This window comes from Scatophagus argus, chromosome 20 (genome assembly GCF_020382885.2).
Source record: "Scatophagus argus isolate fScaArg1 chromosome 20, fScaArg1.pri, whole genome shotgun sequence".
Taxonomy (NCBI): domain Eukaryota; kingdom Metazoa; phylum Chordata; class Actinopteri; family Scatophagidae; genus Scatophagus; species Scatophagus argus.
The window spans coordinates 12,264,897-12,291,244 of NC_058512.1; the positions used below are offsets into that span (position 1 = coordinate 12,264,897).

The window sequence follows — 26,348 nt, forward strand, 5'->3', positions numbered from 1 at the left end:
GATGGCTCGTATAAATCACTTACATTTGCTTTGGTTTTCCTGTTTAACATATTTCCCATGTTAGCTTGTGCTCATGTGTAGGTGTTAACTGTCAGTGTGACGTTAGGTTATTATGAGTCGTGTCCTTGTGGCAGAGCTATGGAGGACAGTGAGCCTGCATGGGTTTCCAGAGCAGATAAAGAGCACATGCACTCGGTGCTCAGGTCTACACAGAGCTTCCTGTGTCTCCCTGCTAGCTCTTGTTTCCAGGGAGACCAGGCCCAGGCTAAACGCATCCATTAAATACCTGGGAGGATTTGGGAGTGGGAGTGAGGGGTGGAGAGGAGGTTGCTTCATACAAACATCCCTGTTTATAATATCACAATGCAGCCATAAAGAGACCAGAAATGCCATGCAATTGGTTTGCATCACAAGCATTGCAAGCAGTGTGTAGTCTGTCAAAAAAAAAAATCTTCATCTTTCATAAAACCCAAGGATAAATATGAGTTTTCTACAACATGAATTGTTTTGCCTGGCCCAGACAGCTGCCCCTTACAGTGAGAAAGGTCGGCTCGAGATACAATGGTTCTGTGTCTAGCATGGGATACTGTGTGGAAGGGAATTAAATAGCAAGCTAGCTCCTCATGACTAAGTCCCACAGGGGACTGTGGTGAGCTGAGCCCATAACCTTCAAGAGACAGCAGCCAGACAGCCAGAGGAATAGAGATAATTGAAATGACTGTCTGTGTAGGCACTGACTCTTTTTTTCATCTTGCTAATTATTCAGTGTCCTCATTTCGTGAGACGCTGCGTGTGTGTACACATGAATAGAGAAGAGAGTCTAGGTTTCTTTTTCGAAAGTGTGGATATGTTCTCATATCTTGTGAGTGTTTATTTGATCAGGCATTGTGTGGGGGGAGGTATGTACACTGTGTGTGTGTGTGTGTGTAGGTTTTAGAGCCATTATGGGAATATGTGAGCAGAGGGTTCAGGTAATTGATGCTGGGATGCCTGGAACTGGCAGACAGTCAGACTGGCCCAGTGCCAGTATAAAGAGGGGGAAGGAGCGAATGGGGGAGGAGGAGAAGATTAGAGAAGAAGAGATAGATGCCACGGAAATTCCATGGCAACCATCAGACTGGGTGAGAAATGCACTGAAAAGGTGTTAGAATGACATTGTACCTTATGGTGGAATGCAATTTTGACATTCCCCCCCCCCCCCCTTCACTATTAGGAAGATAATATTCCTTCAACAATAATAATCTTGAATCAAAGTTTGGTGCTTTTAAGAGTTTTGGCAGATGTCAAGAAACAAATGATAAGGCAACTGAGCGTGCTTAGAAATGTTCATGAGCCAGACATCGGTCATTCAGTTCGGTTCATTGTTCGCACAGTTTGCTAATTTGACCCCCCCCCCCCAAAATAAGAAAAAAATAGCCATAATCATTCATCACATTTTAACCTGAGGTATTAATTTCGTTTTCACTCTACTAAGTAGCATGAATAAAAGCCTCTTCTGTGACCTGACAGGTTATCTGTATAAAATGCTCTTCTGGCTGCTTGTGGTAGCCAAGACGGCAATTGCCCTGTAGATGGGCTTTGGCAAATCTCTATGGTCCGTTTAGCAAAGTCCTAACGCGTGTCCCCTGAACAGCTCTGGCATAAAACAGCAGTTTATTGCCCTGAGCGGCGATGATGCTGCGGCTTGTGTGTGACCACAGATTAGGCAGATCGGGGCCTTTTGTGCTCGTTCTGCTGTTTGCTGATGATAAGCACCGCTGTAGGCCTTGATGTCTGAGCCGGGAGCTGTGGGAGAGAGGACAGAGTTAAGAGTGGAGCCATTTCAGCTTTTCAGCTTGGGCATCTAATGATTTTCTTAATGCCTCAAAGCGTTACAGTGTTGTATTTCTAAAGCAGGGGGTCTGCAGGGAAATGACTTTTCATGTTATACACCTAATGATAATTGAATGTCAGAAAGTGAAGATTTAATGTAATAAAATAATAACTGTTTTGAATGCTCTCACACCACAAGATATAACACTTCTTCTTTCTTCTTTAGAAGTAAGATATAATATCCTGCCATGTCTCAAATGAGAAATCTGACATTGTGTGCAGCTGAGCACTGTCGTACCTGTGATAAAAATGATCATGCATGTAATGTGTGTAAGTCAGGTGTACTGACTTTATAAAGCTAACTGCATGGTGTTGTAGAGAGGCAGCAGTTCAGTTGTTTGGCAGAAAGCAAGGGTTTGATTTGGTTTCTACGAGACAATCTCAGGAGCAACAGCAGCAGGAGCGCAGCATTACGGGACTCTGGGGATTGTAATGGGTATGATGTGATGTGCTCTAGAGATGAAATAATATCAGGAACACGCACTCATTGAATGTCGGCCTGCTGTATGAGGTACTGGATGCAGTTTCAAGCAGCGTGGATGGAAGAACATTTACTTCATTACATCTTCGCTAAAGATTTTAAAGCTTAGTCCTACACTGGAGAGGAATCAGTGGCACTTCATTTGTGCTTAGGTGGGCACATGGTAGGGCTTTATGCAATTGGTAAACAGATTTTATTTCCATTATGCAGGACTGTTGCTTCTCCCAGGGAACAAGCAAAGGATTTATTTGGTCTCAGTCTGTTTTTTTAGGGGTGAAAACCACCTAGAAGTGGTGGAAGAAGTACTCGGATTTTTAACTTTTAAAGTCATTAATTCTACGTTTTACTCAAGTAAAAGTAGTGTTAAGTGTTAACATCAAAATGTACTGAAGGCATCAAAGTTAAAAGTACTCATTTTACAGAATGGCCCATAAAAATATATACAGAATAAACTGCTGACCACTTGTGCCTAAATTGTATAAATGATTCAGTCATGCCATTATACAGTATTGTTGCATTTTATCGGTTGTTGTTTATTGCTTGTAGTGTCAATCTGAAAATACTGTGGCCCAAATAAAACAATCAATTTTTGACTCAAAAGTTAGATACTAGACTCCTGTTGAACACTGGCTATCAGACAGATAATTAAATCTTAAACATGGTGGCCTGTCATACATTATTACACAATTATTCATCTTTGCCAACTGTCAGCATAGCATCTCAAATCACATCGCAGTGGCAAGTTGTGGCAGTGCACTCATCAATGGTAACTTTAAAGTGTACTTTTTTATTTTTTATTTTTTGTGAGACATCAGACATTGACGTTGAACAGTCATTCAGGACATTTTTCTGTTTTCACACCAAGAGTCGCTGTCAGACTGGATTAAAAGAAAGTCAAATTGGCTTGTCATAATAAAATCATCATTGTAATAACTCCACAGCAGCTTTTTACCCACATTGTAACACTCTGCCCAGATTTCAGAACTGATACAGGCAGATTTGTACATTTCTACTGCTTTGATAGATTGGTGGATAAATAAGCTGTTTCAAGCCACTTTGGTACAGTTGAGTACACAGTTATGGTTTCCATACATGACAGCATTTTTAAGGGGAGGTGGGTGTTGTGAATGGCTGATAAAAGCCAGGGTGCATTTCATAGCTAGTGATTTTATTGATTGAAGTAGTAATACCGTTTGTTAATTGGATTTCAGCTCCCCCCTGCTTGGAGCACACATGGATACACAAATACACACACATATGAAGACACATAGAAACACAAAAAACCATGTGACCTTTGTCCCCACTCCTCCAATGCATTAACCTCTAACCTCCGACCTTTGCTCTGCTTGGGGCCTTGAGTGCCTCCACCCTCCAGCAACAGACACATGAAAACACTTAACACCTGTGATCGTGTGATAATATTTTGTTATAACTATGCTAAATGTTGCCTCTTTTATTAGCCTTTTCCTTTAGTGCCGCCCTTCTAACTTTCTGAGCAAATGTCTTAGCTGTACTTTCTATTTAATGCTAATTAATGAATGTTAGCATGCAGACACATTAGACTAAGATGGTGAACATTATAACCATTATACTTGTTAAATAGTAAAATGTGATGAGACAATGTGTCAGTTAGTTTATAGCAGATAGAAATATTTTGAAAGAAAAGGAACATGAAATTGCATCATAGAAAAGACAAATGCATTAAGTTTAGAAACACTGACATTTTAATTCTCAGATATAAAAACTAGTATTCATAGTTTACCAACTTTTTTGTAAGTAGTATCACAGCTCAAATCAGCTTTATTTGTCTTTTTAATTTTTCATTACCTTAAGCATGTGCTTTCTGTTAAATGATTAAACAAGAAACATTTAGCCAGATAGCATCACTGCCTTGGATTTTTGATTTGCAGCTTGTCCAGTGACACAAGCGCTCATGCAGCTGAAGCATAATTTGTTGAAAGCCAAGTGAGGAGAAATGTTTGTTTTAACACAAAGCAAAGACTTCAGGATTTTAAAACCTATCACATGTGAAAAGTTTTACAGTTGACTTCAGATCATCATGGGCTCAACATTTTTTTTTTCTGCTTTTAGTTTGTGTAGTCACACGTTTTTAGTTTCTTCAGTAAAGCTGATCCAAACTTTACTGTGTTTGAATAGAGTTGCCACTGTGTTCTTTCACTGTGGTTTACATAAGGATATTTTCATTCTGTAAACCATGAGCTGGATTAAACAGTTTCAGTCATGCCTGTTGGGTTATTGTGAGCATCATTAAACCAAACCAACAACTGTTGCAAAGATAAAGAAAATGCATTCCTATCAGTCCCGGTCATTCTAATTTTATCATGTTAGAGCATTTAAAACCCACACATTACTTATGATGGGCCACAGAGTGTTTCGCAAATAGCCATGGAGATTTTAAGTGCCAGCTTCAGTGTAGATAAATTAATGAGGCTGCTCTCCGCCCACACAGAAGCTCATGCAATCGCTGTGGTGCTCATGATGCATTAAAGAGAGTGTCAGAGGGCTGAGGTCTGCCCTCAAGATTTACCGCCGTGGTGAGATCGCAGACTGGCTCCTACAAAGGCCACCATGGAAAGGAAATGAGAGGAAAGCACAAAGACACAACAAAGAGCAAGAGATGCTGAGGGAAGGTAGTAGTTGAATGAGGTAAGTTAGAGACAGGAAGAAAAGCTCTCCTGTTGTTAAATGAGAATGGAAAGTAAACAGCGGAGTGGAGATAAGAATGTGTTATTATTGTGATTATTTTCATCAGATGCAAAGAGCATGACAATGCACATACTATAAATGCCAGTTAAGACCCATCATCGCTTCTCGCTCAGCTAAAAATCACATAGTCTACCATTTGCTAACTTAACAACCTAAAAGCCAAGCAACCTCTATTTTTCATCACATATTACCATCTTCGCCTGTAGAAACTGCACTCTAATGAGCGGCGTCCATGTTCCAGAACGGAGCTGGTAATTTAGCATGCTGTATTATTAATCAGAGTCTCTGTGTGATTTTGCAGCAATTTGAACACTTATTTCCCCCATAATGCTTCGGGGGTCGGGGTAATGAGTCTCCTTCCTAATGACTTTAGCATTTGACAGAGGAGACACGACAGGCGCTTGTGGAATCAAAGGTTTGTCTGGAAGGATGAGGGCAGAGACGTGTGTGTGTGTGTGTGTTGAGCATGTATGTCCACTGAGACAGGAGAGCGCTCTGCTTGAACGTCTTGAGTGATCAAAGGAAGCAGCAGCAGGACGGAGAGAGAGTGAGATTGCAAATGATGTAGACTGAAAGAGGAGGCACAGAGGAGGATGTAAAACACACAGCACTGAGGGAAGCTGCCACAGCACACAAAATACAACATAAGGCTGTCTGTCATTCATGGACTTTGTGGATGTGTGATAGGTTCTGTAATTATGTTTGTGTCCATGTTTTTATTTCTGCTATAACTATGTTTATTTTTTGTTTTGGGGTCATTTTCTTATGCTACCTGCCTGTATGCCTGCCACTTTTTGTCTTCCTCTCACTGTCTCTTTTCACCTGTCCTCCTTTTTTATTAAAATCTTTTTCTGTTCTTTGTCTGCCTGTTTGTCTGATTTCACTTATTTTATACCTGGCTTGCAGTGATGATGCAGTATCGCCTGGCAGCAAACAAACCCCTGCACACTCTATAAAGATGAGGCTAATGAAACTTAAAGTATCTTAAGCGCTGAAACAATTAGTGGATTAGTCAGTCAACACAATATTGATGCCAAAAACTATAATGTGAGGATTTGTTGCCTTTGTGTGTATTTTGGACAGCTTGCTCACTTCTAACTCCAAAACAAACATCTCCTTCCAAACCATGTCCATTTGAGAACATCCTTATGAAAACAGTGCTGTGGAACATATAAGATGGGATGTTTCTCAACTAAGGAAATATCAAGGATAATATCAATAATAACCGATTATAAATAGGTTAGAAGTGGGTCAAGTGTGCAGAATCTTTTCAACAAGCTCAAGGATCATGGTAGGACACCTTTACTGGGAACAACTGAATTTATCTGATGTTTGCTCACTCATATGTACACATTCCAGTTAGGAAGTGGTGTAACTTCACATCCCCAGGTGTTTAAATTTCAAACTCCCAACACATGCTGACTCAAGTGACATCACTTAAGGTAATGCAAAACAATCATCTGGAAACAAACACTTAAGTGTAAAGTTCCCATGTAGGGAACTTTACAGTATTTAATTTTACTGTATCTAATTTTTTCTGCCCCCTTTGCAGTCTAATAACCCTCAGACAAAGCAGCCTCAATGTTGTAAGACATGTCTGCCAATATCAAAAATCCAGCTGTGTCAGGCTTTAACACTGAACAAGTTGCTCTTTTGCATCACAGTAAGCAGGAGCCACAGGCAATGCTGCAGGTTGAATGAACTCATCAATGCCAGCAGCTTGGCTGACATATCTGACAGTGTTTCTTTCTCTGTGGCTCACAGACAAACGGTTTATATCTGTCACCAAGAGCAGTTTAAAAAACACACACAGCAACACAAACATTTAAAGGTGTGAAAAAAGACCCATAGCACGAGCTATAGCATGGTGAAGCCATGCAGTACAACAGCACTTCATTCCTCTGCTCTCTCTTCCTCCTGTGGTGCGGTTTTAGGCCATGCCCTTTCCTATGTTGATTTTGTTTTCTCTCATTCCTGTTTTGCCTCTCACCTCTCCATCCTGACACAAAGGGGTGATTACACCACTGCAGGCGGCGCTGTTTGCTTTTAAAGGAGCAGCATCCTTGACTTGGCCATTGTCCCAGCTTAATAACTAAAACCGGCTGCTGCTTTTGGTTTGTTTCCACAGAGATTATCAACGCTGAGGCAAAGAGATTACCTCCAGGAAACAAATTGGTTTATTATGATTTCTCAACTCGAGCAAACGGGAACATGGAGTTCAACCACAGATAGGCGTCACGCGGCTGTGATTGGTGAAATAGTATTCATTTGAAATTGACTACAATTGAAAAACAAGATGAGGAAAGTTGCTGCCTTTCATGTTGGGAATGTGGTCCTCTTTGTCCTCTCGAAGGAACAAAAATAAATTCATAAACTAAAACAAGCTTCCAGGGACACATTGCCTCCGCAGAGATGATGATTTGTGGGGCCAAACACGCCCCTTGTTTGTTGCATGCAATCCCAAACAGTCGTATCTTTTACAGCATTTCTGTGAAGAATGCCTTTAGGATTCATCTTTAGCTTCTGAGAGTCATTTTGCTTCCAAATCTAGTTACACTGAATGGTTTCTCTGAGGGATGCAATGTGCCCACAGTGACCTCAAGTGAGAGTAACAAATTTCTCTTCTGAGTTGAAAAGAAAGAAAGTAGAAAACTAGCCAGATTTCTTTGCCTAAATTGCAGATATTAAGCACTTTCAGAGTATAGCATGCTGCCACTATGTCTGCTCCCTAATGACAAGATAGCGACATTTAACAAATTAACTGCTGTCAAGTGCCTGTGCAGTCGCAGGAGGATTACGGGGGTAACGCTGTGTTCAAGTTCATTTGACGGCATGTCTGTCCCCCCCAGCGATGTTGTAGCTGAGGCTTCACTTTAATTTCCACAGCTTTCCACTTTTTCTCGTCTACCAGCCCCCTCTCCTCTGGGTTAAATTGTCTTTAAATTGGATATTTAGGGGATGGAGGAAGGGGTGCCCTCTCTCTTTCTTTCACTCTTTCTACCTCTTCTTGCTGCAACTCTCACATGTAGTCATAGTTTACAGTACAATGCTACATATATATTTGATGCTCTTTTTAACGACGTTATTTGGGAGGCATGAGTGCATCTTATTTATCTCGCGTATCCAGACCTGGCCTCTTCAGTAAGCTTAGCCCTCTAAAATCCAATGTGCCCTACTATCACCCTCTGTATGAGTCAGATTTAGGGGAGGGGTGAGCTGGAGGAAAGCATTAAAACACAACCATTCAATCTCTGATTACATTCAGATCAAATAGGTGGATTAAGAAAGAGGGTCTGAGTGTTGTAGCGTAACATTAGCATCCTGTGGGACTGGGTGGGGTTTAAGGTAAGCGTGTGAATGTATTTGTAGGGGTTAAATTGGCAGTGTTAGGATGACAGGCCTCCTCCCAAAGGCCAATAAAGGCGTCAGCAGCCGGGCCAGATTTATGACGGCCATGCTGGGTGGAAAGGGTGATGGGGGATGGAGAGGCACCTCTCAGAATATCTTATGCCTCCTTTGAGAGTCTCCCTCTCCCTCTCTCCAATTTCATGGCTCTCAGTGTGTAGCATTGTCTCTGTCTTGTCTCTCTTTATTGTTATATGTTATTGTTTTGTTGGTTATTATTGTAGTTTGCATAATTATTTCTGTCTTGAACGAGTTATTTTTCTCCTCTTTTTTTTTTTTTACTTCCACCCTTAAGGTCCCGCAGCACCACTCAGAAGGGTTTTAGGCAACAATTACTTCCTTTGTCTGCTGACCACAGCTCTCTTTATCACATCTGAACTCAGATAAGCCTTTTAATTCCTTGTGTTTGTGAGAACAAGTGAGGAAAATAGTGGGTTTGCTCATTCACCTTTGTAAGACATTGCACTTTAGCACTGAAACAGTACACAGTACGTAGATGTTGAGACACAAAGAAAAAGGGAGCGAGGAGAGGTATGAGAATAAACGAGGGATTGCATGAGACAAAGAATATGTGTGAGTGGCCTGTCAAAACAATGCCTCATTACAATAAAGCACCTACTGTAAGTGGTAGTTTGTGAAAGCAAACTATCCACCAACAGCTAATGAAGTGCTGACAAACTTACAACTATATAAGCTCTTTTTACAGATCTCCTAATGCTAGGTATCATTTAAAATTTTGCAATACGTGTCTTTATGCTAAATATGGAGATACGGAATGCAGACAGTTAGCTTATCTTAGCATAAAGACTGGAAGCCATTCTGGCTCCGTAAAGCATCTAGGATAGCTGTTTCAGTGTGCTTCCAGGCCTTTATGATACGCTAACCATCTTCTGGGTCAAGCTCCATATTTTGCATACAGCAGAAAGTAAATTTCCTTTTTCAGATGTTAATTTTTTGTCTAAAAACAATCATCCAATCATCCATGACATTTTCTAAATAAAATACAAACTAAAAATGGCAGAATTATGATTTAAATGAAGAAGGATCTGATCAAATATAAATAATCAAGATTGACAGGTTTAAACTGATCCAGGCACATGTAGTCTATACCAGATGTGAGGTTTAACACCAAGCCCTGGTATCGCTGGGTTCTTTGAGACTTGCACACAAAAACTCAACCAGATGCACAATCCATTCTTTTCAAAGTGCATCAGGCTCCAAATGCCCCTCATTGTGTATCATATACAACATGCACCAGCTACGATCATTTAGCAGCTCCCATGTGCAGTATTTGCAGGCCTAATCTTCTATTAAAGAACATCCCACAAACAGATCAGTATCACATGACTCCCTGATACCCCTGCCCTGCCTGTGGTATTGTTTTGGAAAGACCCATGTGTTGCCATGGCAGCAGCACACCAGCTATTCCCTGTGTGATAGTAATTTTCCACCTGCAGCAGGAAAAGACCTGTTCTCCTCCCAAGCACTCTTTCCATGTAAACATTTTATAGGAATTTCTGAGTGTCAGTGTGTGCATGTGTGAGTTTTATTTCTGTGGTTTGGTTATTTTATTTTGCCAATAGCTTCAGGAAGAAATCAATAGGTGGACTGAGAATAATGTAAGTGTGTGTGTATTTGCACCTGCTGTAGGCATTTGTGTCAGCTTTTCTGTCATATTTGCAGTTTTTTCCTATGCAGAGGGTGATCAAAACAAGAGAACAGGGGATAGTGAGGCAACTCAGAGCAGGAAGAGGAAGATGAGCAGCATGAGATGAAGAGGCCAGCTGTGGAGACCACAAATCAGCAGAAACGCAAGCAATCTGTTCACAAGATGGGGAGAAAGATGAGACAGCGAAAGACAAGGAAGGAGGTAGTCAGAGATATGCCGAGATGCAGGGGCATACAAACAAAGAGCATGAGACGACAGACTGAGAGAAACTGACTCAAGGCTGCGTTAGAAGCAGCGTCTGGGCTGAGATGAGGTCAGACTGAAGCCATGGCTACAGTGACCCATTAACTGACTTGTAAAGTTTAGTCCCTCCCTCATTGGAAACTGCTGGTCATGCACACACACATGTTTAACACGTGCACAAATTCGTTACAGGCAATATGCCAAGTTGGTTTGAGGATATACATGCGACTGTTGCGCAAGCCTATCAGCAGACTAGTAATGGTCTCAATGGCAATTTTGATGTGCAGGCCTGATTTCTAAAAGAGCCACTCTCTTTTACTACGAAGCCATGCTGTAACAGAGTGTGGCTTGGCGTTGTCTTACTGGAATAAGAAGGGATGTGCCTTTAAACGATGCCACCTGGATAGCAACATATAATGCACCAAAACCTGTGTGTACCTTTCAACATTAGTAATGCCTTCACAAGTTTCCCATGCCAGCACAGACACTATCCTTTGCAATGCTTTGCGTCAGTCCATCTCAGACGAGCCCGGGCCCAGAGAAATTGGCAGAATCTCTGGATGTTGTTGATGTTTGTTTTACCGCATTCCACAACTTTCTTTGTCTTTTGTTTTCCCTGACCAAACTTAAATTTTTTGTCTTTGCATTGTTTTCATTGACAAATATGTCAAAAAGGATTAGACCATGATCACATTCGGTTTTTAATAAGTTTTACACAACTTGCCAGCTTTTTTGGATTCAAGGTTGAATAGGAACTCTTTCATGAATCCTTAATTTGTTAATAAAGGAGATTGTCTGGATTCTCTTGTATTTGTAAAAAGAAGATAAATGGCATCCCCTGTACCTTAGAAACATACATTCTCTTGAATATTGCAGTGTTTAGTCAGAGTTCATTTGCAAATTCTCATATCCTCATTTTTCTAGTTCATCATTATGATTCATGATTGTGGTTTTAGGTCTGTGACTGTACCCCCTTTTAGCCAAGAGGTGGTTACAGCCTAAAGATGGCTGTTTGGACACTTAATATTGAAGGCCTCAGGGCTGTGTGGGCAGTACAAACATTCCACACACACATATGCGTGCTAACACCCTCAGTGTGTTTCAAGTCGGTTTTCCTTTCTTTTTTTGTTGTTGTTTTTTTACAAAGCAAGGTAATAGGTAGACTAAAAGAAGTCAGCTTAAGATATCATGCTCCTTTACATGAATACACAGAGAACAACATGCCAGGGTGGGACTCACTCATTTCCCCCGTGGTGTTTTTCATATACACACCCTGTGTTTTTGTACAAGAAGTGAAAGGTACATTGTCCTCTTAGAGCTTCTGTTGTTATCAAGCTTTAAAAACTTAAGAACTGGCATGAATACAGCTGCATCCTGCTACAGATTGATTGTGCTACAGGTGTGAAAAGAATACAACAGACTGAAGGAGAAGATGAAGTGACGGGGTCAATCAACACAAAAGTATGTTAGGCAGGAGTCTGTGGAAAGTATGAAATATAAAAAACAAAGTAAGAATGCGTGCAGTAGCATCAAAGTAGCAGCAGCTGCTCATTCTAAGGCTAAAAAATGAATGAGGAATGTGTAGTACGCTACTCAGTTTGGTTTGCTGCGAGGTTTGGCATTGTGGGAAGAGACTGTTTGCACACAAACACACACAGAGCATCTATGTTGGTCTTTGGCTGGCAGGATGCCGCTGGTCGAAGCAGGCGCGGTAGGCAGCACCCGCCTACAGGCAGCAGCGAGCACCCGGACCGAGCAGTGGGTGGGCTGAAGGTCAGACGGGCCCTGAACACACTGGCATTGTTCTTTCGATTTCTTTCCCTCTTTATTTTTCTCCTCACTTTGCAACTTGAAACACATATGTCTGTGTATGTGCTGCTGTGTACATTAAAAACAATAAAAGAGAGGAAGCTGAATGTGTTGCAAACCACCAGAATGCTTATAATTGGTGTGATCCGGAGTGCATTCTGTCTCTGTTTGACTCTGCAAAGTGTCGTGGCATGTTATTAGTGTGAGTCAACACTGAGGAGGCCCAGCCAGCTCTTTTAGACGTGCAGCTCTGTTGAATGTTGGAGTGGGAGGAGATGAGCAAAAGGTCTTCAGTGACATTCAGAGATGTATGATGTCTTCCTCTCAGCTGTTACACACCACACCAGATTCCCCGAACCGCTGAGTGTACACTCTCCCCCCTGGAAGCTGAACAATTTTGAATCACCAAAGCATCGTTAGTTGAAGCCAGAACTTGCACTCCAATGAAATGCATCACCTCACCGAACGGGATGATGTAGAGCAAGTCATTTGTAGAGAAACTATTGTTTGTGATCTTTGCTTCTTGTTCCCAGCGTCTTTCCCACCTCTCCTGTCAAGGGCAGCACACATAATCACAGGCAAAACCACTTTGTGCTGGCAGAGCTATTTTCCCTCAGACAAAGTGATAGTGCCCACCGCAGAAGCAGGTCAGAGGGAGGTTGCTGGAAATTTCCCTGGGGATGCTGCACTCTGTGTTCAAATTATTTGAACCTTGACCCACTTTGCGGTGGCCTCTTCAAGTGCTTCCTCTTCGAGTTTTATGTTTTTGTGTGAATGCGTGAACAAAGATGAGCATGGGTGGGTAGGTGGCGGGGGTGGGGGTAAGACTCATTTTATGTGCCCCAGTTTTAAAACCTACATTAATTAGTGTTGAAAATTAATTCCTCTTTAACAACCTTCTGTGAGGATAAGGCCAGCCAAGAAATGTAAGACACAAATCTAACCAGTATGATTTGTAAAGGCTCAGGTAACAAAGGATTTTAAAATTGTATTTTGTAAAAGACATGAAATGACTGAGACTGTTTTACATCATCAGACACACCTCCTTATTATTGAATTCAGGTACAGTATGGGGCTGTTTTTCAAGAGTTGGACCCCTTACTTCTAGTGAAGGGAAATCTTAATGCTTCAGCATACCAAAACATTTTGGACAATGCTATGCTTCCAACTTTGTGGCAGCAGTTTGGGGAAGGTCCTTTTCTGTTCCAGCATGACTGTGTTCCAATGCACAAAGCAAAGCTTCATAAAGACATGGTTGAATGAGTTTGGTGTCATAGAACTTGACTGACCCACACAGAGCCCTGACCTCAACTCCATCCAACACATTTGAGATGAACTTCATATTAATGTCTCCATGTCATCCATGTCTCATAGAACAGAAAAATCTATAAAATTGAAAGAAAATTAGCATTCTGTTCTCTCCTGTTGCAGATGGTCATTTCACCGGGACTCCTCCCTCGTATGGTTACGATGCAGACCGTGCAGAGGAGCAGCGGAGGCATCATGACATCCTGCCGTATATCGATGACTCGCCGTCATCTTCACCGCACCTCAGCTCCAAAAGCCGCAGCAGTCGGGACACTCTGTCTTCTGGATCATTGGAGTCCTCCAAGTCGGTCAGTATGCGGTACACAATCTACCACTGGTCTACAAAATGTTTACTTCTCTCTGATGTAGAAATGGACTCACTAAAAGCAAGCCCAAGCTACTTAATATTGAGGATTTTCTTTTACTACTGATACTAAGCATAATACCATATGAATATACTGCTCTACAAACATGGGTGCCAATAGGTGCCAATACTTACATCCTTTGACCTCAATACAGTGTAGGAAGTGGGCTAATCTATTCTTAGAGCATTCCTGATCTATCAAAAATCTGTCAGTTGATGAGAAATCAAATCCACCATTTGAGAGGATTGATAAAGGACAATGTTGCCTGCTTCATAACCCCAGAAGCAGTCATCCAGTGAGGAAACTCATCCTCCTTAATAGTCGTGCTTTTTCTCATCCAAGGCATTAGGCAGAATCACCTATCGCTTCACCCCATCACTGCCTTCATCCTCTTACCCTCCCTCCTTTGCTTCTTCTTGTCTGCGGAGAGAAAACCAGTGATGTATGACGCCTGGTGCTCTTGAAAGGTTACCATGGAGAGGATGCACACACACACACACACACAAAACTCCATCGTCAGCAGAAATGAAAATGAACATGGCTGTTACAGCTACAATCTGTATTAGACTCTTTTATTTTCTTTTTTTCCATTTATTCTGTCATCACCCTTTACACATTGTTTTCTGAGCCAAAGCATCTGCAGGTTTCAGATGAATATGCTGGAGCCATATGATCGATTGGCACAGTGAGGTGTTGTGGAGGAATATAATAGGCTAATACTGCCCCTCTCCACTGTGTCCTTGGAGGAAGTAATTGCATCAGTGGTCATGAAGTGGAATCAGTAACTCCTCTTCCTGGGTCTTTGTGAGCAAGCCTGTCAATCTGACTGATGGCTTGATTCTGCCAATAAATGATGAGTCCCTTGACTGCATCCAACCTTTGACTCGTGAGCTTGGAATTTTCACTGATTTTAATTTAGACACATGCGCACACATCTGCCTTCTTTTAAGTGCAGATCCACACAAGTACAACCTCTTCTTTCACAACAGAAAGATAACTTTGAGTTAATTCTTGTGCTTAGAGGCAGAATCCCTGAACTGACCTAATTTTGTGAGTATGTGTGTACGACGTAAATAGTCAGTTAAATGTGTTGTACAGCCAAACAACACATGGCAGACATGCTTTCAATAACTGCCATGAAAATGGAGTTACCATCATCCTTGACTTGCCCTTGGACAGCCGCTCTTCAAACATCGTCCCGGTCTGCTTCTCTAATTGATGAGTCAGTGCCTAGACGAGTTCTGATTGGCTCAGCAGAAGCTGATGGTTTTATGATGTCACAATGATGAGTCATCAGTGATACTGCTGATTTAATTTTCCACAGCGGTTCTCTCATAATCTGACGCTGCAGGGAAAAGAGACGAGGTCACTGATCGGAAGTCAGCTGAAGTATGAGGACTTTGCTTTAATGGTTTGTGCACTTGTAATTCTAGTGTACAGTGTGTATTATTGGATATTTAATGCCCTTATTTTCTAGTTGTTTGTAGAGATGATTAGAAGAAATGAGGGAGAGATGGAGAATGAGGTACAGTAGTGGCCCTTGGCTGGATTCCTGGGATGTTGCGGTTCCTCACATCCCACCTTGAGGCCACAACCTGATGAGGGAGGTCATTACTTTTCCTAGTCAGCCTTTTCCTACCAGCTTCAGTGGATTAGGATGCTTGGAAAGATCGAATCTCCCTTGTTATGATCTGTTACATCTTTAACATTCTAGCATTCAGTGAGCGCACAGCTTGTTTCCTCGCAATTAAATTCAAGGTGTGGTGCGGTCCTAGGAATTATCTATGTATAAAACCCCCTGAAGACCCCAATGCTGTCAACTTTTATCACATTTGGCATAGCTTAAATAACCAAAAGCAGTGCCGTGTTTTCTCCTGCAGCGCAGGATAATTCTAAGACATCTCTATTATTCAGCAGACGTGTGGAGATAGGAAGCTATCACATTAGACGTTTCAGAAAGCGAGGGATGACAGAACAGGATACTAAACTGATTAAAATATGAAAAATGAAAACTGAAAAGGGTTAATAAAAAGTGGAACAAGGCATGCATTGCCGCTCACCTGTCTCCTCTCTAGTCTCTCCATGGGAAAGAGAGAGACGGAGAATAATGTTATTACAGTCATTCCTGCTCAGTTTCCATCTGCGCCTCCTGAGCAACATCGGCGCGCTCGCACAGTAAACACTGTTTGTATTGATTCTCACGTATCTCCCATGAACATTATCCATGCATAAACAAATCAGAAGCAAATCTCAACTTCAATCTCAAATCATGTCAGGTGGAGCCATCGCTAAGGGATTAAGTGTGGGTTCAAATGTGAAAATATTTGCTTTTGTTGACAATACAGGATGTAAAAACGTAGACACAACCCAAACGGACCCTGAGCAGGGAGAATGTATGTTAATTTTGCTTTTCTGATGACCAAAAAATGCAGGCAGACACTCCATTACTCTAAATCCAGAGATGGGCTCATTAGTTGCCACAGCTATGAATAAAAGATGACGTGTCTGGAGATGAGGGTACTTCCTTGGGGAGTCGTCTGGGGTCTGATAGGATGAATAAACACTTTATGGCTCTCATGTCCCCTCTACTAGTTCAGTAACACGTGTCTGAATGTCAAAGTTTTCCTTGTTGCGATTTGCTTGGAATGATCTTGATGCCTCAAATGGACCCTCATGTTTCCCTCTGTTCTTTTATTTTCAGGCACATCCTGTGACCATAAAGTAGCGTAGCTCATGCCGATACTTGTAGCTCGGCAATGATTCATTCATTTTTCATAAATTCGTGAACATTCAGGGGGCTCTGTTGCCGCCCCAGGCTTTCCTTTTTAAGTCGGTGGAGTCAGACGGATTCAAAGCCGCTGCAGTGCAGTGTAATCCATTTAAGGGAAAACGCAAATCATATTTACTTTACTTATTTACCTTCAATATTTTATTTGCACTAGTAATATAAGAGGAGAAAACTTTGGTTGTCTGAGAGTCTTTGCATAATGAGCAAGTAGAGCTTTTTCAGGAGAAACTGATAGTGTTATGTTCAGAACAGATCCCCAGACAGCTCTGTGTGATGCATAATACATGTCTGTCAGAACCGTTTCCTTTGTCTGTCACCTCAGAAACAAAGAAAGAAAGAAAATATACAGTAGAAGTCTAATCTACTGAAGACACGATAAACAGTCAGATGAAGAAGGGAGTGAAGAAGCAGCTTGAAATTTCTCCAAACTGTCTCACTGAATAAAGCAGGGCTGCAATGATCATCTGAGTAATTGATTGGTTGACGGACAGAAAGCAAAAACACCAAACGTTCCCTGGTTCCAGAATCTCATTTGCTGCTTTTCTCTGTTTTACGAGACGAAACAGAGGACCCGTGAAGATGACATTTTACAGGCATTTTATAGCCTAAATTATTCATCTGGAAAATAATCTGCAGATTAATCGATTTTCGAGTTGTAGCCCTAAATAAAATTTTCTCTTTTCCTCATTCAGAGCCGTTGCACAAACATGCCTTTTGTGTTAACGGCTAAGGTGCTAAGAAACTAAAGCAAAGTGCAACATAGCGTCTTCAAAACCTTTCTCTTATAAAACTGAGTTCAGATTTAAGGGTTATTGACTGATTAATGGTGAATGGTTGCAACCACACACAATAATGTGTAGAGGTTGAACGCTATTTTAACTTCAAGTCAAGATGCTGAAATTGTGGTGTGTAGGATGTGTTTGATGTTTTTAAATTGTGTTTTTTGGCTAACAGGATAATCAATGTTCTAGCCCAGTAGTAACTCTGCTGATAATGGACTTCTATTTCAGTGAGTCCATAATAATCCAGGACCGTTTGGCATAACGGTCCCCCTAAAGCCATGCTAGCAACTGCTTATGCAGTGGTCATGGAAACAGGTTTTAGGCCCACTTACCCCATCATTTAAATAAACACATGTACACCCACAGACATCCAAGCACTCACAGTACATGCAGAAATACTGCTCACAAGAACACTGTTCATCATTTTAGCATTCATATTAATACAAAATGTGATTTCTGCCGTGTAGATGCGAACTGCTGTTAAAATAAAAAATGCCAAATATTAGCTGTCGTCTCCCAAATGTGACAGTTTTATGTTGTTGTAAATTAAATTTGCCTTTTGGACCAACCAAGCAATTTGAAGACCTTGAGCTTTGGGCAATTGAAAAAAAAACTGTTTCCTGACATTTTATAAACTGACCCATTAATCAGTTCATATGAAAAATAATCAGTAGGTTAAAAGGATAAAAGGATAGGTTCACATTTTTTCAAGTTTGCCTTAAAATAACTTGCAAAGACGAGCACTAACTTGTTTCAATCAAACCACATCCCTTGTCTGGCTCGCAGTCTGAGTACTGGCTTGGTTTTCCACATTCTCACCCCTGGCCCGACACACACACATTCATCCACACAAACACAAGTGTTTATTGTTATCCAGCTGGCTGAATTAGCTGATGTCTGAACCTGAATCCTTTGCTTACTCGTTGAACCCCTTTCACATCTAGCACCTGTATGACATACATGGCCACATTAGGGTTTAAGGTCTGTAAGCTTCCCATGCAGAATGTGTACACACTTGACATGACTTGGCAAGGAGAGGTCAGACTTCATTAAAGGCAGATTATGGAAATATGTTAGTTGTTCTCAGTCCAGGAATCTTCTTTTGCGTTTGGAGATGTATCCCAGGAATTCCGGTCAGAAGGAACATTTCTAGATCAGCGTTTGTAGCAGCCATTCACACAATAGGAGAAGGCTATAACTTCCCTCTTTTATTGTTCTTCCCTGACATACTCTTTGTATTTTATGACTCTTCCTCCTATGGACATTGTTTTTCTCTTTCTCCATCTTGTGGTCGAGCAATCTTCTCTGTCTTTATTTCCTTTTTTCCCTGGTTTTACTCTCTTTCTCCTTTCTGCGTTGTCAAATAAATAAAAAATGCAGTCCTGCCCTCTGTCTTTGTCATCCCTTCATCGTGTCAGAAATTTTGCCTTCGTTCTTCTCTCTTAACTACAAGCACTCTGCATTGTCTTGCTCTTTTCCTCCTCTTCTTTCCTTGTCATTCTCTCTCACCTTTCCTTCCTGTTTTCTCTCTTTCCTCCTCCTCCTCATAGTCTGAGGGACCAGATGCCTCCACATCCCAACCTGGGCTGACTGTGTGTGTGTGTGTGAGCGAGTGCACATTCTCTCAGTCACATATTTATACACCAACCTTTCTCCCATGGGAGACCCTGCCTGTTTGAGTTATTTCAGAGTTCACGGTTAAACAAGGCAGCCTGAGGAGTCTCTCTCTCTCTCTCTCTCTCTCTCTCTCTCTCTCTCTCTCTCTCTCTCTCTCTCTCTCTCTTTCTCTCTCTGTTTTCTTTCATGTGCATACTCCTCACTGAGCTTTGACTGGGCTGAGGGGAACAGGGAGGCAACCAGGGAGGATTTTTAGAAGGTGCAAGTGTTGCAGTTTGATTTTCTAGACTGTGGCGATCACAAACATGCAGGAGAGTCAAGCTGTACTAAGAGCTTGGAATCGTTCAAATTGACATTTACGAGTCATATTGAAAGTCTTTTTACCAGATGATAACTAATAATATGATGCTTCATACCTCTGACACATGATAATCACATTGTGTGCCCACCAGTGTGAAAATAAAATGTTTTAAAGAGTACATAAAAAATAGGAAGCACATACAAGATTAGATTAATCGGTGTACATGATATTGTACTGCTGGATATTGTTGTAATCTTATCATTGTATGTCTTTGTGTTTGTTACAGACTGAATGTGACCTGGAAAAAGGTTTGGAGATGAGGAAGTGGGTCCTCTCTGGGATCTTGGCCACTGAAGAGACATACCTCAGTCACCTGGAGGCACTGCTGCTAGTGAGCATACACACACACACACACACACACACACACACACACACACACACACACACAGATACAAACACTGTACATATAAACCCTTATTATATAGTCTCATTGGCAGTGGGCCAATTGATTAGGCAAGATGGGTCTTTCATGTTTATCTATCATCATTTATCAGACATAAGTCTGCCATTGTTAAATTATAGACTCTTCACACTTGATCAAATTTGGTCTCACTATGTATCTGCAAAATATGGATCAGGGGAAACAAGGTAGATCCTTATTTACTGCTTTACTTTTTCTGAGTCAGAGTCAGAGTCAGCCAAATTAAATGAATTAAAAATGAATGAATGAATAGTCTAATTATTTCACATGAGAAAGAAGCATTCTAAGGTTTGTATGATGTGAAATTATGTATGAGAAGATATTTGAGTCCATTATTAGAATGGTTGCCGCTCCCTTTATATCCTCTGTTGTGTTAGGGCAGTGCAGGCAATGTTGCAAATCAATAATATCACCCACCCATAAAGCAAGATTGTTTCACTTAACACTCAGCACTGTGGTGGCCACAAGTGGAAATTACCGAAGAATGGCACATTGAATTTCTAGCAATTTCAATATAATTTCTTCAGTCTGCTATTCATTATTTATAATCCATCAGTTATGCAAGTAGAAAAGTCATAAAGTCAGCAAACCAATGCAGTGATGTCTAATCTAAATCTTGCCAACATAAGCTTACATTATAAACTAATGGTTTTCCTAGAACAAATAAGGCCGTGGCAGTAAAAACAGTGAACAAGCTACATGGTGTATTTTGCTGCTCACCAAGTGCCAAATTCTTTTATAGCCTGGCTTTGAAATTAGACTCAAATTTATGTACAAGTGCTTCCACTTTACACAAAGACACATTTCCCTCCTAACCTGTTATCTTCACTATTTGTTCCTCTCAGCCTATGAAGCCTCTGAAGGCTGCAGCTACGACGTCGCAGCCTGTGCTCACCGTGGCCCAGATAGAAACGATCTTCTTCAAAGTGCCTGAGCTGTACGAGATTCACAGGGAGTTCTACGACGGACTTTTGCCTCGCGTACAGCAGTGGAGCCACCACCAGAGAGTCGGGGACCTCTTCCAGAAACTGGTGAGGAAAAGGAAAAGATTAGTCAGCTGGTTGGGGTTGTAGTTTGTGTCTCTGTGCCCATAACAGCTTAACATTACTCTTAATCAAAATGACAACAGTGGGCACCCAAAAGGGTTGATGGTATCAGAAAAGACATTCAGGGAGCCACAGCTGTGTTTTCTGACCTTATGGACGTGAAGCCAAGGCAAAGCCACTGTACTCAACTGACATTACTCACAGTAATGTTGTTTCTTGAAGCAGGAGGCTTTCTGAAGTAGAATCTGTCAGTATAATTCAATAAATCAATAAAACAAAATGTATATGTGATTTTGGTTGTGATGCACATCTTTATCACTTTAAATCAGGACAAGTTGTATCTGAATTATCCTTTTCTTCCTATTTCCTCCTCAACAGCTGCTCAGTCTCTCTCTCGCAGCCTAGTAGTTTCTGCCAAGGATGTCAGGGCCAAAAGTACACTGGGTCTATTAAATCATTTTCACAATGGGTCAATTAACCCACAATGAATCATTTGTTAATTTCCTCCCAAATACTGCTCCTCTCCCACTGGTGTCTCCCACCCTCTCTCCCTCTCTCTCCCTGCCCCCTTCAGACTCTCATGCTTTAACACACACACATATGTACATACACACACACACACAGAGGGAGGTGCAGCCATGTTTCACAATGCTGCCTTTCTGCCTGAGGCAGCTGAGGCCATCACTGCACTGTGTGCTTTGTGTCTCGAAGAAGCTGCTATAAATAGTCTCTCTCTCTCTCTCTCTCTCTCTCCCTCTCTCTCTCTCTCTCTCTATCACACACACACACACACACACACAAACTGCCTGATGCTCAGCCTTGAAAAGAGATGTGATATCATTCTGATATGGGGTAAATATATATATATATATATATATATATATATATATATATATATATATATATATGAGAAACGGAACTCTTTATTGAATATGTCTGTCTTACAAGATGGAAGATGATGCAAATGTTCACAAAAACTGATGCTGGTGTGTACGTTCATCTTTTTCTTTATCAGGCCTCAACCATTACGTCACCCTGACAAAGACAGGATTTTTCACACTCTATATTTATACTTTTTCTCTTGACAAGCTGGAGTCTGTCAGTCTTTGTTGCTCTCCCTCCCTAACATGTACACACACACACACACACAAACATGTTTACATGTACATACACAGGCAGACAGTTTCTGCCCGTTCCCTCCCACTCTCCAGACAGTAGTTAATAAAAGTCAGGAGGAGAAGACGCTGAGCCTACAGAAAGGAAAAAAAAAAAGGAAAAATGCTACATGACAGCCGTTCTGTTAGAAGATGGAGAGGGGGAAAGAGAGGGAGGGAGGGAGGGAGAGATTAGATGAGAGTAGAGGAGGTGATACAGGCGAGGAATGGGGGAGGGAGGGTTGAGAGAGGATGAGAGCTGGGTAGGCAAGTAGATTTAGGCGGCTGCAACCTTGATAGAGCTGTCTCACCATGACTCTGAAATCTGTGAGAGGAGCAGAGCTTAGGAATCATGAAACATAGGAGCAAGGAAGGGTGAGAAACAGGGAAAAGAGGAAGAGGCAAAGCGTCAGTGACAGGTTATGAGCAAGAGTGTCAGACAGAGATGTTTGAAGGCTGAAAATAGGGCTAGATCACACGCATGCGTCAGCTCTTCCTAAACACACGCTTCATACACTGCGTCAAAGGGCAGGTTTTACAGCATCAAGACTAACTGATAAAGTAGCTTTGACTGTTGTTCTCCAGAGGTGAATGACCAGAAAAAGGGCTCATTCAGTGAATTATGAGAAGGAGATGAATACCTCTTGATCTTTCATTTGGCCTCATGCAGCCAACTTATTAAGTGTTTTTTTTTTTTTTCTCTCTCTGTTGAAGAATTTTTAGTAACGTTTCCCTGAGGTAGCAGCTGTTAATGAGAACATTTACATTATCTGCTTCAGAAGAATCATAAGATCTGTATGAGTGCGGGACACTTATTTTGACTGACAGACGATAGCAGCTCCTTTGAAGAAGTATCCTCGATTAGGAGAACAAGCTTGCTGAGCTTTTTTTCCGATTTGCATAAGATTTCTCAAATTTCATCACAACCATCTACCAAAATCAGGTTTGGGGCAAATCAGAGGTGACAGGCAGACCATGCTGATGGCACATTATATTAAATTTTGGATCAGCAGAGCCTGATTTAAGTTCTTATTCAGAATGAAGAATGAAGAGTTGAGGGTTGTTGGTGCCGCACAGCTTCAACCTGCTTAGTCAAATGTCAGCAAATGCTTTCCAGACTTTTCTTTTTGGGTCACTGAATTTTATAATAAAAGTATTCTTTTTTTCTTTTTTTCTTTTTTTTGTTTAGCCATACTAGATACCCAGCTGACTTGTTATTCACTGCACATCATGAGGTTTTGTGTGACATGCCTCAACAACTATGAGACGGACTGAAAATAACTTTGGGATGTTCCATCCCCATCAGCCACAGTTGTAATTAGCAAATGTGAACATGCTAGCTAAACTAAGATGGTAAACAGTACCACCAGAACATCAACATGTCAACATTGTCATTGTGAGAATGCGAACACTTAGCTCTAAGCACTGCTGTATGGCTGTTAACATGGCTCTAGACTCTTCAGTTTACCGGCAAATGGAGGCTTTGTCTGTTCACATGAATGTATCATCACAGACAAAGCAAAGCTTCTTCCCCGTGTGCTAAAAATATATCAGGCTGTTAGAACTCTCTCACAAATCAAGTGACTAAATCCAGCCTTCTCATATAAAGGCCGCAGTCTGTCATAAGTCTGTTTTCTTAATGTTGTTTTCCGCTGTGGATTACACACATGTTCTCACACACGACAAATCCTGAGCTGAGAAATCCAAACACCCAAGCAGTTTCTTTCATCACCCAAAGCCATTTTCTGCTGCTATACTGTAGCTGCGGCTGTACACTCAGTAAGCCTTCACAGCGTACGCTACGCTAAGGATGTGGCTGGCAGACGTTCAGCCTCTCTGTTCACTCCACGGTCAAACTGTCACGCTCTGAACGGCCTCCGCTGTGGTGCAGATTGGGTGGCCCAGGGCAGGACACAGGATAGCAGGATTGTGAAAATTGCTTTACTCCTCGCCTTTTCATCCATTTTACTTTTTCCTATTGTGCAGATGTATTGTGAATGCAAAACACTATAGATCCATTTTGGAACTATTTTACTGCATGTAATTTATCACGTGGCTGTTTGAATAACACAGATGAGAACAATTACTAAGGTCACTAATGTGTTTGTTGTGTTTTTAATGGTTGTTTGTGACATTCAGCCTTATTACTGACTTTTTTAGGATTACATGCAATATCATAATAACCCCTCCCCCGGTTGACCCCAAAGATCAGTGCAGGTTAGGAAGGTCATTCCTAAAAATAGGATGTAAGGGGGTGAATGAGGTCAGTTTGAGACAAGAAAAACTATCGGCATACAGATGTGTAGTGGTCCTTGGATTTGTAGACATTATCGTCACATCATTTGACATCATCAAATTGCTCCTTTTTTCTTACTAACGCTCCCAAACTCAAAGCCTCTTCAGTTAGAACCAGCTAATGTTTGATGGTTTTACTTGGAAATTGACTGAATGTCAAAATAGTTGGCAACTAATATTCTATGGATCAAGTAATGGTTGTAGTTCTATTGTATAAAGCCATCACGGTTTACAAACCGGCTTCCTGTTTGAGCTTTGACCCACTGGATTTACCGTAGAATTAGGGATTATCGTCAACTTTCAGTTTGGCTTCCAAATGTAGTTTACATAATCTGGCTGAAGTGTTGGCCTGTGTACAGGCTGCCTCATCATCTGACAGCTCATCTCGTGCTCTGTCAGATTTCGTCATAACACTGTTGCCTTGTTCCCAAATCTCAGCAATGAGTGCTATGCTGTCATGACAGATGACATGACAGAAGGTCATATCTACAGACTCAAGTCGTAATAAACCTAAATTGCCCTTTAAACCTGGTCTCTGAAAAGGACAAAAGACAAAAGACTTACATTCCACACAGGCCCGCAGAGCCTGAAATATAGCAATATGCTCGCAAGGACCTTTAAAGGTAATAATCGTAATTCATGTTCAAAGCACTCATGCATTCAGTGCTCTTAGGTAAGATTTTCAGGAGTATTTGGTATTCTTTTTGGAAGTGTGTGTGGAAGGGGTGGGGGGGACTCTTGACATCACAAAGCCCGTCTCCACTGTACTCTCTCCTCCTTTGGCTTTTGTTCAGGAGAATTGATTGTCCCTTTGTTCAGCGTCGAGATGGATTGCAGCACTGGCAGGCAGCGTTTGGTGCAAATTTTATTCAGCCATCCAGCTTCCTAAATGTGCTTTCATAGTCTCCGTTACACCAATCATTAATTACTCACCTCGGCACGGTGCAGGTCTCTCCGGTTGCCATGCCAACAAGTCCAGCTGCGAGGAGCGCCGTGGTTACATGCTGTAGTTGTTGTTGTTGTGACCGTGATCCGTGTCTTTCCTCTGCAAGTCCCACGACGTCTCTCAGACAGACAGACGGCTGAATGGTCAGAATCACCTACTGACTCAGATATGACCTTTCAAGGATTATAAATCTCACTATTGCAATTTAGAATTTTCAAAGTTGAGAAGGTCCAGACAGGTTCAGGTTCAGACAAAGGCATCTGTACTGACTGACTGACCTGCCTGTGAAGAGCAGCTGGGCCTCTCTTGGGCTGTGTTTTCTGAATTAGTTCGTTTTATGTACGTGTAAAAAAAAAAAAAAAAAAAGACTTGACTGCTTGACTGCTACTAATCACACCACCATGTCACTTTACAATTAGTTTAAGTACATCTGAGGTCATGGATATTGTATGTATGCTGCTTGCCTTGTAATTTTGAGTTCATTTTCATCAGGAAGTAGTGAAGAGGACCACTGAGTGCGTTTCAATGTTTCTGAGCATCAGACTAAAAGTGGGTTTCATTGTTTTTACTGACTTTCAATGACCTGTTCTGTCTGCGAGCACAGTGGATGCAGTTTATTTCTCCTCGGAGCTCACTCAGAGCTCACTGTCACTGTATTAAAATGTTCATTTGGATTTAAAGGATGGAATGCAGGAAGAATAATGTCGTCACAAGTTACTAACAAACATTTCAGTATGTCAAATTTCACGCTCCTGCTTCTTTTTTTTATTTTTTGTCCATTAGGCCAGCCAGCTTGGAGTTTACAGAGCATTTGTGGACAACTATGAACTGGCTGTGGAGACGGCGGAAAAGTGCTGCCAGGCTAACACGCAGTTTGCTGAAATCTCTGAGGTAAGAAGGAAAGAGGAAAGAACAGATAACAACACCATTTTTTTTATCAAAATCTATAATATAAATGTGTGGGAAGGAACTGAACAAAAAGCACACATTTAGGGGTTCAGCTTCTGTCTCAAAGCTGTGATCTCTCAGTTATGGGATCATTTTTCCACCGTGTAAAAT

General features: G+C 41.4%; 1 protein-coding gene across 2 annotated transcripts in view; it reads left to right on the top strand.

Annotated features, from left to right (window-relative positions):
- Positions 1-26,348, top strand: part of bcr (BCR activator of RhoGEF and GTPase) — a 76,314-nt gene that overhangs the window by 27,986 nt on the left and 21,980 nt on the right. For both annotated transcript variants that reach the window (XM_046374933.1, XM_046374934.1), the window contains 4 exons: positions 13,638-13,822; positions 19,654-19,758; positions 20,694-20,879; positions 26,073-26,180. In XM_046374933.1, coding sequence (XP_046230889.1) covers positions 13,638-13,822; positions 19,654-19,758; positions 20,694-20,879; positions 26,073-26,180 — 584 coding nt within the window. The remainder of the gene's footprint in view (positions 1-13,637; positions 13,823-19,653; positions 19,759-20,693; positions 20,880-26,072; positions 26,181-26,348) is intronic.